The sequence below is a fragment of the Carassius gibelio genome, chromosome A11 (assembly GCF_023724105.1).
Source record: "Carassius gibelio isolate Cgi1373 ecotype wild population from Czech Republic chromosome A11, carGib1.2-hapl.c, whole genome shotgun sequence".
Lineage (NCBI taxonomy): Eukaryota > Metazoa > Chordata > Actinopteri > Cypriniformes > Cyprinidae > Carassius > Carassius gibelio.
In genome coordinates this window covers 11,188,849-11,206,865 of record NC_068381.1, presented here as the reverse complement: position 1 = coordinate 11,206,865, position 18,017 = coordinate 11,188,849, and the positions used below count along the sequence as shown (strand labels likewise).

Sequence of the window (18,017 nt, the reverse complement as noted above, 5' to 3'; positions counted from 1 at the left end):
ATATTTCATTGTTGCAAGTCATTCTTGATTGCTTTTAAGGGTTAAGATTGTTTAAAATATATTTTTTTACATATTGTTTTATCTGTAAAATGCACTGAGTTGCTCATGTTGCCTCACCATGAACCTGCTACTATTTTTGGCAAAGAATTCTTCAGCTATCCTGTCCTGAACAACCCCATTGTCTTTGTTCTCAGAAATGTGGCTCTGAGGGCTTTTTTCCAAAAATATGGAAATAATCAGTGAAATCAAATCACAGAGATTGTTTAGAAAGGATGCAATGAAGTTTAGTGCTCCACTCAAAGCTATTAAGCAGATTACTCTCTCAAATGCTTATTTTTAGAGGATGTTCAGTGGATGGATCATACATAAGGTCAAAAATATTCCAAACATAAAGGCAATGCAACTGAAAACAATTATGCCTCATTCATTGCATGGCGTTAGTTGTAATCTTTACATCTTAAACTGATTAAAAAAAACAGTAGATGTAGACAAGTGAATATTTGCAGTCTATGTTCTGCATTCCCCAAAGTCAGACCTCAAAATGACCAAGAATGCCACTGTATAGACATAAAGTTTGTGGATAGTGGCTTTCCCAGATGCCGACTAAGCCTCATGGATAAAGTTACACTGTCAGCTGAGGGTCACCAAAAAAAAAAAAGAGCCTCAGACTACATTTTATTTGTGTTCATCTTCTGAAAGACATTCCTCCAACTGTTGTGTAAAAATTGCTGTTGTTGTTTTATATTTTGACATAAGGAGTTCACCAAAAATTTAAAGTTCTGTCATCATTCAATCATTCATTAATGTTGTTTGAAACCTGTATTACATTTTTGTTTTATTCTTTCAATGAAAGTCAATCGGGGTCCAGTGTTGTTTTAGACTTCACTGACTTTAATTGAATGGCCAAAAATTAGTTTAGATTAGTTTGATTCTTCATTGAAACAGAGCTAGAGAAATTTGTGAATTTTTGATGCTTTTATCAGAAATCTGAACTCTCATGCTGGCGGCATCCATTCACTGCAGAGGATCCATTTGTAAGAAAGTGATTTAATGCTAAAATCTGTTCTGATTAAAACAAGGTTACCTTAATTTTGAATGGTCTAAAGTTGACAACATCTTCAGAAAATGTAAATTTTTGAGGGGTGAACTATTCCTTTAACATTCAATGGATGACATGTGTTGTTGCAACAGCTTCTCCCACATCCATGTGCTTGAGTGCATATGGAGGACATGTGTTGGGGCGACCACTGTCCAGCACCAGGAGAAGAAGCAGAAGGCCGAAACAGCAATTAGGCCAGCCAGTGTGCTGCGCCTGGGTCAGCTCTTTCCACTGCCCCCCTTGTCACCATTGGAGTGGGGGAGGGGACGTGGCGTTGGCTGGGAGCTCAGTGCATTGATTTGGTCAGAGTAATGGAAAGAATGCTCCACTCCACACTCAACCTTTCCCCCTGCTAATACAGCCTACACACACGTACATGCAGATCACATGCAAATAAACATCTTTTGTTGTCTCTCTGTGCATGGAACAGAATTGTTTTGTCTTTGTACACGTATAGTTAACATTCAAACAACTAACCAACATTTGGTGCCGTCTTCAGTTCAGATGTACCATTCTCTAAACTGCTTTGAACTATGATTCATCTCCCAAGCTATTTTACAAAGTAACAATTAACTTCTGCACATACCCAGCAGGTATTTTTTGTGGTTGAAACACATGCAAAGCTGTTTCTTCCTTTCATTACAAGTGGAAGTTTTCTCCAAATACCAGAAATAACTGCGCATTAAGCTTCTGACATGAGATTAAAGGGGGTTCATTCACCAGAGCCATGCAGTAAAAAATGAACAGAACAGGGAAAGAGAGAGGGAGAGCAGAATGGAAAAAGTGAATAAGGCTGAGGAGGTGGCAGTGCATACAGGAAGATGAATGGTCCTGCACTAGTTGCACTGACTGGTTCTTGTAACGTGTCAAGAATCTGGCATCCTCCAGATGTGTGTCATGTTCTTACTGTGGAAAGCCTCTGGAGATATTTACATTTGGCTGCACTCTGTCTCACTGTGAGCGCAGGGATAGAGAGAGCTAATTACGGAAAGTTGGCAGCCAGCAGAACATCAAGCAAGCTGTGGTGAGAGTCAGTGGAAAGAATGAGATTAAACTCCCAAAAATGTGGGGTCATTTTTTTTTTTATTACATTTTTTACTCATCAAAAAGATGAGTAATTAATTTGTTAATTTGTGCTTTTCATTGTAAAGCCCTGTTTCTCAAGGTATATTTGTTTACTGTTCTGGTTCACTGTCTGACTAATTATGTGGTCTCAGTGGTATGGTGTAAAACCATAGTCAGCTGAGTGGCACTGACTTCAAGGCCTGATAAGAGGAAAAGGGCAGCAGTGTTGTTGTTATTTTTTGATGAAAACCAAGTCTCCTCACTGTTTGTTTTTCCTTTTGTACCCCCACATTTCCCTTGTGAATTTGTGCCTTAGAGATCACATCACATCATTCCAGACCCTTAGTAGTCCATCTATCTGAAAGACTGATGGATTGACGGACGGACGGATAGACAGACAGATATATAGATATCAGCCACAATTCAGAAAAAAAAAACACACAGCTGTGAAGGAGTGTAACTAAAACATCAAGAGTGCAAAATAGATTCTCTCTCGCACACAAACACACACACACACACACACACACACACATACACTTCTATAAACTGGTGTGACTGTAACGCAGTCCAGAGTTTTGAGAATGTGCTAAATAAATGTAAAAATTCAGCCATACTGCAGAAAAAAAAATGCATCCAGCAGTGAAGAAAACATTAAGACTCTAAACATTTAAAATCTAAAACATTTACAGGACCAAAAGACTAAAGAGTTCTGATCACAAATTTCTGTTCATTTTTGTAAAAAAAATAATAATAATAATTATCCAATTTTAATGCTCAAATTAAATAATGAGTAACATAATTGAAATATGATGCAATGATTAAAAAAAACATTATACGATTATGATCTTCGGTCTGTTTTAACCGCGAACAAAACGTGTGACTCATAAATTAACAATACCAGACGATTAAAATAAAAAAGAACGTTTTAGTGTGTGTTAATTGTTTGTTTATTTGTAGTTCGCACTTCCGTTGTCTGTGCGTGTAACACGAGCTCCCTCTCGTGGACGGTCACACTCGTCTCGTCTTATGCAACAGAAACGTGTCGTGTACGCGCAGTAGCTGTTTGCCGCCAGTCAGCTCGTCGTTGATAACCGCAACACGCGGCTTGTGACTAGTTTTAGTCCAAACGATCAAGTTCTGGCGTAATACACTTGTGCTTTTTAGCTTTGTTTGGATTCGAATCGACTGGGTTCGCAACAGTAGCAGAAGCGAACAGCAGATCCGGGTTTTGGCGCTCGTTTGCGGAGTTGGGATTCTAAAGCTTTGTAGGCCGCAGTGTCTGAGGTAAGACGGAAAGGCTTACGGCTAGCATTACTTATTGTTTGGATCTGTTTTTAAGAACAATCCGGCCAATATCAATGTATTATGTGCCATATGTAGATCATATTGATGTTTACTGTTTTAAATTATTGTATTTACGCCATTTAAAGTGGGCCGTTTCAGCTTGTGTGCGAAGAGGAAGCGACTTTAGCCAGTTATGTACGTTACGTTAACGTTAATGCGCTAACAAAGCTAGCTTCCAGATTCTCTGCTGAAAATACGAAAGGTGTGTTTATGTAACATCAAAATCTAGATATTACTCCGTTATATGTGCTAATGTTGTGTAAATGTGTACAAAATTTGATAAGACGTTTCACAACAGTTTGTTAGGAAAGTAACGTTAGTTACGTTAGCCAGGAAGCTAACGTGCTTAAAAGTGCGCTGCATGACCCTGTCCAGTCACGCATGTCCGAAATCAGCAACGTAGAGTTCGAGTTTAAAGAGCTATTTTGGGAAACACTACAGGCAAATGTACGTGTTGTGTTTTCAGAAGATTTCTTTGCATAGGTTTAACATTAAACGCCACTTGATACATTGTTTTCCTCTCCTGCAGATCAACAACAACATGGCCGATGATTTGGACATCGAAGCAATGCTCGAGGCTCCATATAGAAAGGTGGGTGTTTATGCAAGTAAATAAACTCGCCCAGGAATCTGTAAAGCTTTCATTTGAAACTGCTAACCAGTCGTGATTTCTCTAAGTCTTTATTGTCAGATCAATAACTTGAATGTTTCTGTCATAGTGGTTTCAATGAATAAATTGCCCATCTATCTCTTTTTGTAGACTTGCCTATATCTCACCTCTACTCCCATGAATTCCAGTGTGAACTGTCAAAAAAATGAAGGTAGTAATTGCCCAATATATTGATGTACTGTGGTACCCTTGGTTGAAATACATAGGCAAAGTAATACATAGGTACCGCCAGAGTAAATGCAGTGGAAGCACATAAGAACTGGTATGAACTCTGTGGAGACAGTATTCATATTATTTTATGCATGGAATACTTAGATTTATTTTTTTTATCGAAAAGAAGTTTACTTTCAAAATGGCTAGAACTAGAGTGCATGTTTTACAGTGTGTATATATGGCAGGTGACCACTAAAATGTCATAATCAATGGGAGTTGACATACACGAGCAAATCCACAGAGTCTGCTTCTCCAATTCATCTCTTTGAAAAACTGAAACGAATATACTGTAAATGTCATCTGTTTTGGTGAAGAAAAAAAAAAGTATTTATGCATGCTTTTGACATTTGAAAGTACTTGTATATGGTTATTCTGCGCTTTTTTGAACTGGAAATGATGGGGCTCAGCCTATAATATCGTAATGGTAACAAAAGATACATTTATCATGTAAACAATGTAGCCTCTTAACAACAACAACAAAAGAACAACTCAACTTTAGATGGTCTATGGGAGTCGCTATTACTAAGCCGTGTGAATCCCTGTTTGCTTCAGGGCAAGATGTGTGACTGAGGTGGCATCGAGCTCTTTCAATCCACGAAGGCAAATGGGGTGAAGATCACTGGAATGGCATCCACCACTGGAGCTCGTTTAGTGGCTGTCTGCTAGCGTTGCCACTTTGGGTCTTAGGCTCAGATAGCCTTGGTACTGAAGCTGTTGGGCTGCCTCATGAATGAATGAAGTGCCTAAAAATGCAATGTTATTTGACATACCCAGCATAGCACTAGCACTTGAATTTTTTTTTTTTTTTTTTTGGTCGCCTTACACAAGTAATACAAGCACTAGTAAGGAAGAACGACTTTGGAAGCTATGTGGTTGGTTTCCTTTTAAAGGTCCCCCTTGTATTTGTCATCCTCCCGCCCAAACCCTGTAATGAACTCCTATTTAATGATCATATCATGTTCTCTTTTGTTCCCATCCCTTCTTTATCCTTACGACTTGAAATGTTTCGCCGTCCTCCTCATGCTGTCTTCTATCGACCCTGCTTAGGATGACAACAAGTCCTTAAGTTCCAATGGCCACGAGGAGCGGAGCAAGAAGTATGTGTATATAACCTTTTTAGTTAATTTAATATACCTTTTACAAAACTCTTAATGTTTGATGTACTAAACTTTCTAATTGAATTGCAAGGAAAAAGAAGAGCAAAAGTCGCAGCAGAAGCCGCAGTCGGGAAAAGAAAAGAAGCAGGAGTCGTGATCGCAAGAGAAGCCATGACCGCAGGAGGAGCCGCAGCAAAGATCGGAAGCGCAGTCGCAGCAGGGAGAGACGACGCAGCCGTTCCAGGAGCAGGGAGCGTGGTGGTCGCTACAAAGCTCCATTGTACGTAGCTATCTTTTGCTCTGGGTTATAATCCTCATGTTAAATCTCTACACCGTTGAAAAAGAAAAAAAAGTGCTCTTTGAATGTCTTTTTTACCATAGCTAGTATGTTAACCTGAAGTAAAAGGTTCACACTGTGCTCCAGATGAGTGTGAAAATGTCTTCTGGAGAATAAGTATTCATATGAGTTTAGCTGCCGTCCCAATTAACATGTTTGTCTGTCAGCAGAGAAGATGAGAAGATTCCCTCCAAAACAAGGAATTTGTTTTAGTGTGTACAACATTTACCCTTGTGTACCCTGTTGAAGCTTACCGTATATATTTAGCACTAGCAGTAGAGCGATTAGTCGTAGCTACTGAGATTAAAAACCTTGAAAACCTTGTTTTTAAATCACAGTTCTGGCCTGAAATTTAACGGTGGTCCCAGGGGGAAGACTGGCCCACCACCTGCCATCAAACTAAGGTTTCTATGATACTATTTTTGTTGTGTGTGGGTAGTTACTTGTTCTGTGTATGATTCAGACATGGAAAGTCTTTCCAAAAGTACTCACAGAAATTCTCTCTCAGCCGTAGAAGGTCTAGAAGCCGCAGTCCTTTCAAGAAAGAGAAAAGCCCTATAAGGTAAGTTTATTTCAGCCTTGATTAAGTTCCCCCCCCCTACAAAATTCTTTCATGAGTATAGTAATTAATTGCTTGTTTTTGTCTTTTTTAAAAGGAAGCCCATTGATAATCTCACCCCCGAAGAAAGGGATGCACGCACAGTGTTTTGCATGCAGCTGGCAGCCAGGATCCGGCCACGAGACTTGGAAGAATTTTTTTCTGCAGTGGGAAAAGTCAGTGTTTGTGAATCTATAGTTTTATTTAGGACAGTTTCTATTTCAGGAGCCTATTCTAATTTGGATTTGTATGTACACCTAATTCTTATTGTTCTCGAAAGGTGCGAGATGTGAGAATTATCTCTGATAGAAACTCTAGAAGATCTAAAGGAATTGCATACATTGAGTTTGTGGATACCACCTCTGTACCTTTGGCAATTGGCCTGTCTGGTCAGAGACTACTCGGAGTACCAATCATTGTGCAGGCTTCACAGGTAACATGGTCACTCCGAATGTGGAAACATTTGCACAATCTTTGGTTGTACATGTGATCATCATCTAATTGCAAATTGTGTATTTGTGACTAGGCTGAGAAAAACAGAGCCGCTGCATTGGCCAATAACTTGCAGAAGGGCAGTGCTGGACCTATGAGACTTTATGTTGGCTCATTGCATTTTAATATCACAGAAGACATGCTCCGAGGCATCTTTGAGCCATTTGGAAGGGTAAATAGAGCTATACATTTTTTCCCCACTTCATGTTATGCCTTAGATCTTATTCATGTTGTCTTTTCCTTTTTTCAGATTGATAGTATTCAACTGATGATGGACAGTGAAACAGGACGATCAAAAGGATATGGCTTTATCACAGTAAGTTGTGTGGTGAAGTGGTTTGTGTCAAGTTCAAGAAGTTATTCATCTCCAGCTTATTACCATTCCTCTTTCCTCCTAGTTTTCTGATGCTGAATGTGCTAAGAAGGCTCTGGAACAGCTTAATGGCTTTGAGTTGGCTGGCAGACCAATGAAAGTGGGACATGTGACGGAGAGGACTGATGCCTCCACTGCCAGCTCCTTCCTGGACAACGATGAGCTGGAAAGGACAGGCATTGATCTGGGAACTACTGGTAGACTTCAACTCATGGCCAGACTGGCCGAAGGTATGGATGTTCTCTTTGATCTGCTGAATAGTTTTCGAACTGTTATGAAGTGAATTTTTTTTTTTTTGAGGTATTACAATGCTTTTTTTCTGTTAGGTACTGGTCTGCAGATCCCACCTGCTGCACAGCAGGCCCTTAACATGAGTGGCTCCATGGTAGCCATGGCTGCAGCTACTGGTCAGTTCCTTTTTCTTTTGGGTTCAGTAGATATTCAGTAATAAGGCCTAGGGGGGGTTGTAATTAACATCCATCTCTTTCCTTTCAGCTGCTATGAACCCTGGATTGAGTTTTAACCTCAATATGCCCCCAAACCAAGCATTGAATCTACCATCACAACCAATTGCAACGCACTGTTTCCAGCTGTCTAATATGTTCAATCCAAACTCGTAAGTAGCAGGAGAAAATTGCAGGTATATTGAGAAAATAATGTTAAAGAGCATTTTTGCCTGAATTACATTACTTTCTTGCAGAGAAAATGATCTTGGTTGGGAAATTGAGATTCAGGATGATGTCATTGAGGAGTGCAACAAACACGGTGGAGTCATACACATATACGTGGACAAGAAATCAGCTGAAGTATGCTTCTTTTTAACATTATTAATTTCTATAGTAAATATTGAGCATATATAATTTATGTATTTGACGTTTGCTTTTGTCATTCTTTTCAGGGTAATGTCTATGTGAAGTGTCCCAGTATTCCTGCTGCTATGGCTGCTGTCAGTGCGTTACATGGACGTTGGTTTGGAGGTAATTCTAAATTCTTGAGCAGTATGCTTTAACATCTGATATGTTATGTAGGGCTGGGTATCGCTCAAAATTTAATCGCTGACAATTCCCGAACTACATATATATATATATATATTTCATGAAATATTATGTTTTAGCAAGATTACATTTACCTAAAAAGCATGAAAGAACAAAATGTGACCAACACAATAAATCAGTGGAAAAAATTAAAAATTCAAATCACGTTCATTCAGAAAAACAAACATTAGATCACAATCGGAAGTTATTACAAACAGTTGATGGCGGTTTATCGGTCATGTAGTGGGGACGGGGGTCTTTTCTGAAACATCAATATGGTCGCGGATTTGTTTTTAAACAAACTCAGTAGTGTAAACTTGGCCATACATCTATGGGGGTTCGGATGCTCAAACACTAGCCACACCATCAAGTCGTACATGCCTTGTTTTTCCTTGTTTAAGTCTTTAGGTTTCGAAATTTGGTACTGAATGACCAAAAATTTGATACTCGATGGTATCTCGGAAATCTGGTTGTTGCTTAAGTATCAAATTTAATACCCAGCCCTAGTATTATGTAATCTGTCTAAAACCCATAAGTATTATTGTCTGAATCATTATCTTATATTTCAATATTGTATTTCCAGGTAAAATGATCACAGCAGCTTATGTTCCTCTTCCTACATACCACAACCTTTTCCCAGAGTCAGTGCAGGCAACACAGCTTCTTATGCCCAGTCGCCGGTGATCAATCACCTCTGGAAGACTCAACTTTTTCAGCCTTGTTCTTTTTAACTTTTGGACAACAATAACCGTTCTGCAAGCTGTGGCACAGTTGTTTTTGTTTCCTTTTAAGTTGGTTACAAAACCAATAAGTTTAAAAGTTTCACTTGAATAGTGTCCTTACAGGTCTTGGACATTGAGAGAAGTTCTGTGGTGTAAAAGAAGTTTCCTATGTACAGCCTACTTATTGAATTTTGCTTCTTGATCTTTAATTGTTCATATTTTTCTCCCCTTCCACATTGTCTTTGTGATTGATCTGATTGGCATGTTTCTCACTTGAGGAAGTGTACAATTTTGACAGATACACAAGTCTTGGATTTAAACTGCGATTTTGATCAGACATTAATTCAACTTTTTGGCTCTATGAGCTGTGGCAACTAAATGGCTGACAATTATCTTTTGTTCATTTAGAGACCATAAAGTTTAGAGACATCTTGTTTTTCTAATCAAGATTTGATTTTTGTAAAGTCCTTGAGGAAAGTTAATTTCAAATAAAGCCAAGATAACTAAAAAAAAAAAAAAGATCCTCATTTAATTTGAACAATGTGAATTCCTATGTTTAAAAAAAAACATTTTTTTGTTATTGCAGTATTTATTGAAGTAATGACCATGTCTGTTTTTGAAATGTTTAAAGTGTTTTTTTTTTTTTTTTTTTTTTTTTTTTTTGCATTTTTTTTGCATTTTTATATTGTTTCATGAGGTGCTCTTATCTTAGTATTTTTGTTTTCCCTATTTAAAAACTTAATTGATCATGATGGTCCTGAAATGCAATTGTGTTTTTTAAGGTCATTTAAAAGAATTGCCAGGTTTTGGTTACTTCGCAGTATTGCTCTGATTACAAACTACAGTGGTGCATGTTAAGGGGTGTGTTGAGAAGGCTCGTGACTTTACAAATCTGGCCATTTCAGAAATAGAAAATACTAATTAAACTGGGAAATTAGTTTTGAAACTTGCAATTTATTTAAGATACTTTTTTGTAGAGTATCCTCTTGTGTGTAAATATCAAAAACATTTTGACTTGAGTTTCATGACCCCTTTAAATTACCTTTACAATAAATGGAAGAAGCCACCATATCATTGAGTTTAAATTAAACTTATCTAAAATCTACTAATAGATGCACACAAAATGTCTTAAATATTATACTGAAAAAAAAAGAAAAAATATGTAATGTCTGCTTCAAGTAGATTAACCATTGAAGTGAATGACTATAATTGCCATCTCTGTACATCCTTGCCAAATCCTGTTGCAGACTGAGCATTTTGGCTATGCGCTTGGGTTCAATGGAGCAACCATCGCTGCCCAGAGCATGACGGATCGGATGAGTAGCGCTGTTCTCATCCTCCAGAGCAGAAAGAGCTATTCCCTTCTTCTGCAGCTGTCTTTGCACCTGTCCAACTGTAAAACCCAATCCATAAACTGGTTTCTTCAGATGACAGATGTTCTCCTAAGACCTGCACAACAGTCTGTGCATCCGTTCCCAGAGACCATCAGTAGCTAGAATCAAGAATTTGACATGTGGTTGCATTATGTGATGTTATTCCTGGATCTGAGGTAAGGTTGTGTGTGGTAGTTCAGTAGCAGCATTTTTGTTTCCGATCAACCGCTCTGGACCTGCCTCATAGATGTAATTCAAGAGCGCACTGCTCCACTAAAACTTAACATCTCTGAAAGGACTCAACAGGACCAATAACCTGCCATGTTTCACCAGTTTTCCGCTCAGAAGCAGAATGCACTTAAAGAACACGTATCTTGTCTGGAATGTGGACCTTGTGGTTGTTCGCAATAGTGAAAGCTGGCCCCCTCTCATCATCCCCTTGGACCCCAAGAACTGCTCTGCTGTCACCCATATTAGTCACATGAAGATCTTCTTGGTCCATGTGACCCACACAAGACAGCCTCTCTGAGAGGTGTGAAATGAGCTAAAGAAACCCCAAAGTCCACCAAGGAAATATCATCCAACCTCCTGAAAGTGTTTCTTAAAGCTGTTTGTAAATAATTTATTGTTATAATCCTTCTGCAGATCTATCATCTACTGCCATTTTGTCCTCAGGCTATTGAATATGCTATAGTTGTTTACCAGCATCTGCGCTAGCATAGTCATTGGGATGCTTGTGCCATTGTAGCACTGGGAGCACGGGCTGTTTACTCTCCACAGCCTCGTCTATCAGTCTATCAAGTCTTCAGTGGAAGCAGAGACACTGAAATGTAGTGAAAGAGAACTTGCAGGGTCTTTCTGCTGCTTATGGCACAGAAAAAATAGTAGGAAATTAGAAAAGTAAAACATCAAAATTATGTCACACTGTCATCTTTATGACAAATTTAAATTATTTTTTATTTGTCAAAATTATGACTTTTTTCTATCTATCTATCTATCTATCTATCTATCTATCTATCTATCTATATATATATATACATAGACACACACAGAGTACAGACCAAAAGTTTGGAAACATTACTATTTTTAATGTTTTTGAAAGAAGTTTCTTCTGCTCATCAAGCCTGCATTTATTTGATCAAAAATACTGAAAAATAAACAATAATATTGTGAAATATTATTACAACTTCAAATAATAGTTTTCTATTTGAATATACTTTAAATATATATATATATTCCTGTGATGCAAAGCTGAATTTTCAGCATCTTTACTCCAGCTTTCAGTGTCACATGTAACATCCAGTCTATCACATGATCATTTAGAAATCATTCTAATATTCTGATTAATTATGAGTGTTGGAAACAGTTCTGCTGTCTAATGTATTTGATGAATAAAAGGTTAAAAAGAACTGCATTTATTTAAAAAAAAAAAATTCTAATAAAATATTTTTTTTACTATCACTTTTTATCAATTTAACACATCCTTGCTGAATAAAATTATTGATTTTATTTAAAGGGAAAAAAAGAAATAAGGAAAAAATTGCTGACCCCTAATTACTGACCAGTAGTGTATATTGTTATTACAAAATATTTATATTTTTAAAACGTAGCTTCTTCTTGTTTTTTTTTTTTTTTTTTTACTTTTTATTCATCAAAGTATCCTAAAAAAAATCACATGTTCTGAAAAATATTGAGCAGCAGAACTGTTTCCAACTTTGATAATGAATCATCATATTCGAATGATTTCTAAAGGATCATGTGATAATGATCTTAAAAATTCAGCTTTGCATCACAGAAATAAATTATAATTTAAAGTATAATACATTTTAAAACAATTATTTTAAATTGTAATAATAAATCACAATATATTTAATATATATATATATGTTCGATTTTCATTCAATGATTGTATTTAATGTCATAGTTTCGACATTTTGTTATAATTATAATTTTCCCTAACTGTAGAATTATATGATTTTATTAGCTCATTGATGACGTAATTACGTAATGACCCAAGCGACAACCGAATAGGTTCTTTCAAGTGAACTTTTCAAAAGAACCGATTCGCGGAAATTATTTGGATTTCCCATTACGACTATATATATATATACCAAAGACTTAAAACAAAAGATGTCTGTCATTAAATGCTGGCGATTTTCTCCAATTGTACTGGATATTTTTATTTCCAAAAACGGAGAAACTAACTTTTAGAGCAGCATTGTATTGATTCATATTCACAATTTCCGGTAAAGGAACAGGCAAGGTTTAGGTTTCAACCAATAAACTCCGTAAACGTTACAAAAACCCGCCCACAAGAGACTCAGATAACCAATGAGTATTATAATAACAGTTGTCCCGCCCCAGCTGTATGTCCGTCTTGTGTAAGCATTACCGTGTGTTTTGAGGGCTGATGACACACTGTTATATGAAGATACTCGGCATGTTGTTGTTTCTAAAGTTAGCCGAATAATACATTTATTTATCTGACGCGTTTAAGTTAGTAGTTGACAGAGCATTTATAACAAGCTATTTGTATTATTTCTGTCATTGTTTATGTGGAGAACACTGTAATTGCATGAACATGATGAACAGGACTTTATCGAGAAAACTTCTGGGCTCCATGTGCGGGATCTCCAACCCTCGACTGAGCTTCGCTCAAAGCGCCGTCAACACCGTGCAGAGGCAGAAAGGTACAGCTTTACAAAATCTAATTCTCTAGTCTAGAGACTAACAGTGACGCAGCTGAATTTAGCTTGTGTAAGTTACTCTAAAAGGTTGTGATAATACAGATACTAGCAAGCTGACGTAAATAAAAGCTTGGTTTTCTAATATGGCTGTTTTTATTCCAGTCACTATAACTTTCAGAGTTGATAAACGTACATGTGTTTCTCTACAGAGTTGATAAAAAGTAGGGAACTGGAAAAGGATGAACTGAGGCCTCTGTATATGGACTTTCAGGCCACCACACCCATGGTACCCATCTGCCACTGTCATCTGCCATCTAGAAAATTATCTAATCAGACTCGTGAACATTTATGAATTACGTTACTGGGATGTTTAAGTTTACATGCCATTGTTTTCATTGTTTAATGTTCCAGGACCCAAGGGTTTTGGATGCCATGCTCCCCTTTCAAGTCAATTACTACGGGAACCCACATTCCCGGACTCACGCTTATGGATGGGAGAGCGAGAGTGCAGTGGAAAAAGCCAGAAAAGTGAGAGTTGTATTTCTGAGAATTGAAGCATACTATTTTGGTTAAGTAAAAAATGCACTGTTTGTGGTAACAAAAATGGCATTTCCTCTACAGCAAGTAGCAGATCTTATTGGTGCCGACCCGAGGGAGATTGTGTTCACCAGTGGTGCGACCGAGTCCAACAATATGTCAATCAAAGTAAGAATGTTATTACTATGAGGTAAGATTAGGATTAGGAGAAAGTGGGACGCTGGGACACAAATGCCTTGTCATATTCTAAAATAAACAGGTGAAGTTTATGTGTGATGCGCTGCACTGGTTATCAAAAATAACTTATTACGTCTTGGATGTCTTTTTATATCTTACCTTTTTTTTTTTAAGGGTGTGGCTCGGTTTTATAAGGCTAAGAAAAACCACATCATCACCACCCAGACCGAGCACAAGTGTGTGCTGGACTCCTGCCGAATTATGGAGGCGGAGGGTTTTGATGTAACATACTTACCTGTGAAAAATAATGGACTGATTGATCTGAAGGTAAGCTTTCCTAAAAGCGAAACTTCAATTTCAGCACCAACCATAATAGCAAAAATAATTACATACTCCGATAGATTGTAACCCTGCTGGATTTTTACTGTATTTTAAATATACCTTATATTTTGCTTTCTTAGCAATTAGAGGAAACAATCCGTCCTGATACCAGTTTGGTGTCCATAATGACTGTCAACAATGAGATTGGTGTCAAACAGCCAATCAAAGAAATCGGTAACTCTTACTATCAACATCATTGTCTAAACGTATACCTGTCAGTCTTCATATCATCTACATTAAAATGGTTTTTGATTTCAGGTCATCTGTGTAGGTCCAAAAATGTGTTCTTTCACACTGATGCTGCTCAGGCTGTTGGAAAGATCCCCGTTAATGTCAATGACTGGAAAGTGGATCTGATGTCCATCAGCGGCCATAAGATCTATGGGCCCAAAGGTAGCATACTGTACCTTTTAAATGTGTAATGGTCACATTATCAAAAATATATTAAGGAATGGTTATGTTTTTTTTAGGAGTTGGGGCTTTGTATGTGAAGAGGAGACCCAGAGTTCGTATTGAGCCTTTGCTGAACGGAGGGGGACAGGAAAGGGGTCTACGTTCAGGGACCGTGCCCACACCTCTCGCCGTAGGCTTCGGAGCCGCTTGTGAGATCGCCCAGCAAGAGTTAGAGGTAGAGAATTCAGGGTTTGAGTTAAACTTGCTACTGCTAGTCAAAGTTTGCTTAGATGCAGGTTTCATTTTCTGTTTCTTTTCAGTACGATTACAAGCGTGTGACAATGCTTGCAAATCGCCTTGTGCAGAAGATCATGTCGGAGATTCCTGATGTTGTGATGAATGGAGACCCAGATCAGAGGTACCCAGGTAAGACTTGACGACTTTGTAATTTTCCTTTATTCGTAAAGTTCCATGTTGACTTGAGTTTGTAATCAAAAACACTTTCCTTCTTCAGGATGCATTAATTTATCATTTGCCTATGTTGAGGGAGAGAGTCTGTTGATGGCGTTAAAAGATGTTGCGCTTTCATCTGGAAGGTCAGTAGCTGAAAATGTCTAACCCGGTTTATTCACATTTGTGTGCAGGTAAACTTGGAGAAGGAGTACACGTTGTTCATTTACATAGATATTGTTAAAATACAAAGCTGGTTAAAAATAGTGGAAATTATCTTTTTACTAAAATGATTCAAAACACGTTTGTTTATTGAGTAAAACTAAAATATATAAAGCTGTACATGGTAATTTAATTAATAATTACATTTATAAAGCTGAAAGTAAAATATAAACTTATCTCAGTTATGTGCCAAGGCAATCCTTAATAGTAACATTAAAAGATATGTTATAATAATAAAAATGAGAATGACAATTTAACAAAATTGAAATTAAAATGAAAACTGCAATGTTAAAAAATGTATTTAAAATATGAATATAAACTATAATGGTATATAAATTCTAGTAAAGTAACTTGTTCTTGTTGCAGCGCCTGCACATCTGCTTCCTTGGAGCCCTCGTATGTCCTCAGAGCGATAGGGGCAGATGAGGACTTGGCTCACTCGTCTATTCGGTTGGTAGTTTTGTAAAATAATCTAAATGTTGTTGTAGTTTTGTAGCATGTTGAGGTCATTCTCAGCATGCTTTGTTTCTCTCTCTGTGCTTTTGTTTTGTGTAATCTATATTCAGATTTTATCTTTAATCTCCTAATTTTCTGCTTGAACCATCACCACACAAACTGTAATGAGCAGATCTAATCCACATGACCCATATTTCTTTCAGATTTGGAATTGGCAGATTTACCACAGAGCAGGAAGTGGACTTTACAGTGGAGAAGTGCATTCAGCAGGTCAAACGGCTGAGGGAGATGAGGTGAGCTGTTCATGCTTCATTTGAATCAAACGGTCTGGCCTGAGCTTCCACATCATGGAATACATGGGGATTTTAACATTGTGGCCTGGAAAATATGAATAAATTAATAAAAAATAGTTAATTTAGATGTTGTTGATTAAAGTGCCCCTATTATGCCACATTTGCATAATGCTCACCTATCTTTGGCAGGCCACGCCACGAACCACTTGATCTGTGCTCAAACACTGTATGTTGTTCATGTGGTTAGCATCATGTCGAGAAGACATTGTGTCCTACGCTGTAAAAGTCAGTTTGTTTTATTTACATTTCCGAAAGATAAGGTTGCAAAGAATCAGTGGTTAAAATACATTTTTTCCACTGTACTACAGTTGGACAACCCAAATATTTTCTGTGTCCCCAGTTTATTTGGACCAGCCCGCTCTACTGAATCTAAACCAAAAATAATAGAGCATTCAAAATATGGAAATGCATGTATTGTTTCTGAAATGCACTGAATGCAGTAGACCAATCACGACAGACTGGGCCATCTGACCAATCAGAGCAGAGTAGGCTCACAGAAAGGAGGGGTTTAGACAGACTGAATCTTAGAACTGATCTTACATTTACATTTATTCACTTAGCTGACGCTTTAAAGCGACTTACAATTGCTATATATGTCAGAGGTCACACGCCTCTGGTGGTGATGGCATGCGTATTATCCACTGTGCCATCACCACCATCTTAGAACAAATCATTTGAGAATCAATGGACAAGGAAGTGAAAGCGTTTTTTGTCTTTGATGCATGTAAACCTATTTTGAGGAAACTCACAAAACAATATTAGGAACCTTAAAATGGCATAATAGGGGCACTTTAATGTTTTAATTGTTTGATTAAACAAAATTCATTGGTTAAACTCCATGTAAACAATTTTTTTTCTTTGGGAAATTTGTTCGAAGTGATTTTTTTTGTCTTTTGTCTCTTAGTCCGTTATGGGAAATGGTCCAGGAGGGGATTGACATTAAGAGCATCAAATGGACCCAGCACTGAATCGTTCTGAACACATGGAGTATGAAGCACTGCTTTAGTTGTGAATACTCAGTCGTTACAGTTGATTAGTCTGCCGTACCCATTCTCCTTCGATCTTATATTCCCAAAAAACACGCACAATTATTATTATTATTATTTTTTTTCGATTTGGAGAATTGAACTTGTCTAAGTGCATTTGGATGAATTGCAGGGGTTACATAGATGTGTATTTTGTCACTTTTTCTCAAACGAGCTTTCACCTCAGTTTTTTTATATTTGTGAGCGTATATGTAGTGTATTCACAGTTGCTCTGTTTAAATCAATGAAAATATAATTACAAAAGACATCTTACTATGAACATGCACTGAGTGTTGCCTTTGTCAGTTGTGTTTGAGCACATCATAGTGCAACATGTTTTAGGAGTCTATCATATTGTCTGTTGTCCTTGTCCTGAGACCAGCAGAATGAATTTAATTGAGTTGAGTTTCCTCAAAATTAGCTTTGTGTTATGCAAGTCAGGTGCAACTGAGGTGCAGTGTAATTAATTCATAATTACAGTTTATGGGTAAAGTTTTTCATAAAATAAAGGACAATACCAGCTTGAAACATTGAAATTTTTTGCATGGGACAGGATTGATAAATAGAAGTCTTTTAAATTTACCTGCCTATTAAAAAGGTCTAGAACGAGCTTGGATGTCTTTCATGATTGCAGTACACATATTCTGTAGTGTCTGTTGATGTGAAGTCGTTGTTTTACTCCAGAATGTATGTCATACAAATAAACATCTAAACCAATTGTTTTGTCCGTTTTACTACAGTAGACATAGAATACATTGAGCACACAGCATAAATTCATTATCTTGGCTACTTATTAGAGAACAGACATCAATTGGTAGGCAACCTTTACAGATTAGAAAAACAAAACCTTAAAGACTATAAGACAATCTGAAATTGTAATGGTAATAGCCTACTTCACTGTCTGACAAATGAAAATGAG

General features: G+C 37.3%; 2 protein-coding genes and 1 pseudogene across 4 annotated transcripts; 2 read left to right on the top strand and 1 right to left on the bottom strand.

The window, feature by feature from the left end:
• Positions 1-3,184: 3,184 nt before the first annotated feature.
• Positions 3,185-10,115, top strand: LOC128022340 (RNA-binding protein 39). Of its 3 annotated transcripts, none has more exons than XM_052609763.1 (16): positions 3,187-3,448; positions 4,038-4,100; positions 5,439-5,488; positions 5,580-5,768; positions 6,164-6,229; positions 6,334-6,387; positions 6,482-6,599; positions 6,704-6,856; positions 6,950-7,087; positions 7,166-7,231; positions 7,314-7,518; positions 7,615-7,695; positions 7,784-7,904; positions 7,989-8,094; positions 8,187-8,265; positions 8,906-10,115. In XM_052609763.1, exons 2-16 carry the CDS (start codon positions 4,050-4,052, stop codon positions 9,004-9,006), a joined length of 1,578 nt encoding a protein of 525 aa, XP_052465723.1. In that variant the 5' UTR covers positions 3,187-3,448; positions 4,038-4,049; the 3' UTR covers positions 9,007-10,115. The 3 variants fall into 3 exon arrangements, with proteins under 3 accessions (XP_052465725.1, XP_052465723.1, XP_052465724.1); XM_052609764.1 differs by lacking the exon at positions 3,187-3,448 and adding an exon at positions 4,269-4,329; XM_052609765.1 differs by lacking the exon at positions 6,164-6,229 and having other exon boundaries at positions 3,185-3,448.
• A 112-nt stretch (positions 10,116-10,227) lies between these two features.
• On the bottom strand, positions 10,228-11,348 carry LOC128022824 (pyruvate dehydrogenase [acetyl-transferring]-phosphatase 1, mitochondrial-like; annotated as a pseudogene).
• Positions 11,349-12,773: 1,425 nt separating this feature from the next.
• Positions 12,774-17,815, top strand: LOC128022339 (cysteine desulfurase, mitochondrial). Its single transcript, XM_052609761.1, has 13 exons — positions 12,774-13,107; positions 13,314-13,390; positions 13,516-13,632; positions 13,726-13,809; positions 13,993-14,145; positions 14,280-14,373; positions 14,458-14,592; positions 14,670-14,827; positions 14,913-15,018; positions 15,107-15,188; positions 15,631-15,714; positions 15,924-16,013; positions 16,978-17,815. The coding sequence occupies exons 1-13, from the start codon at positions 12,993-12,995 to the stop codon at positions 17,039-17,041; spliced, it is 1,359 nt and encodes a 452-aa protein (XP_052465721.1). The 5' UTR covers positions 12,774-12,992; the 3' UTR covers positions 17,042-17,815.
• Positions 17,816-18,017: the final 202 nt, after the last annotated feature.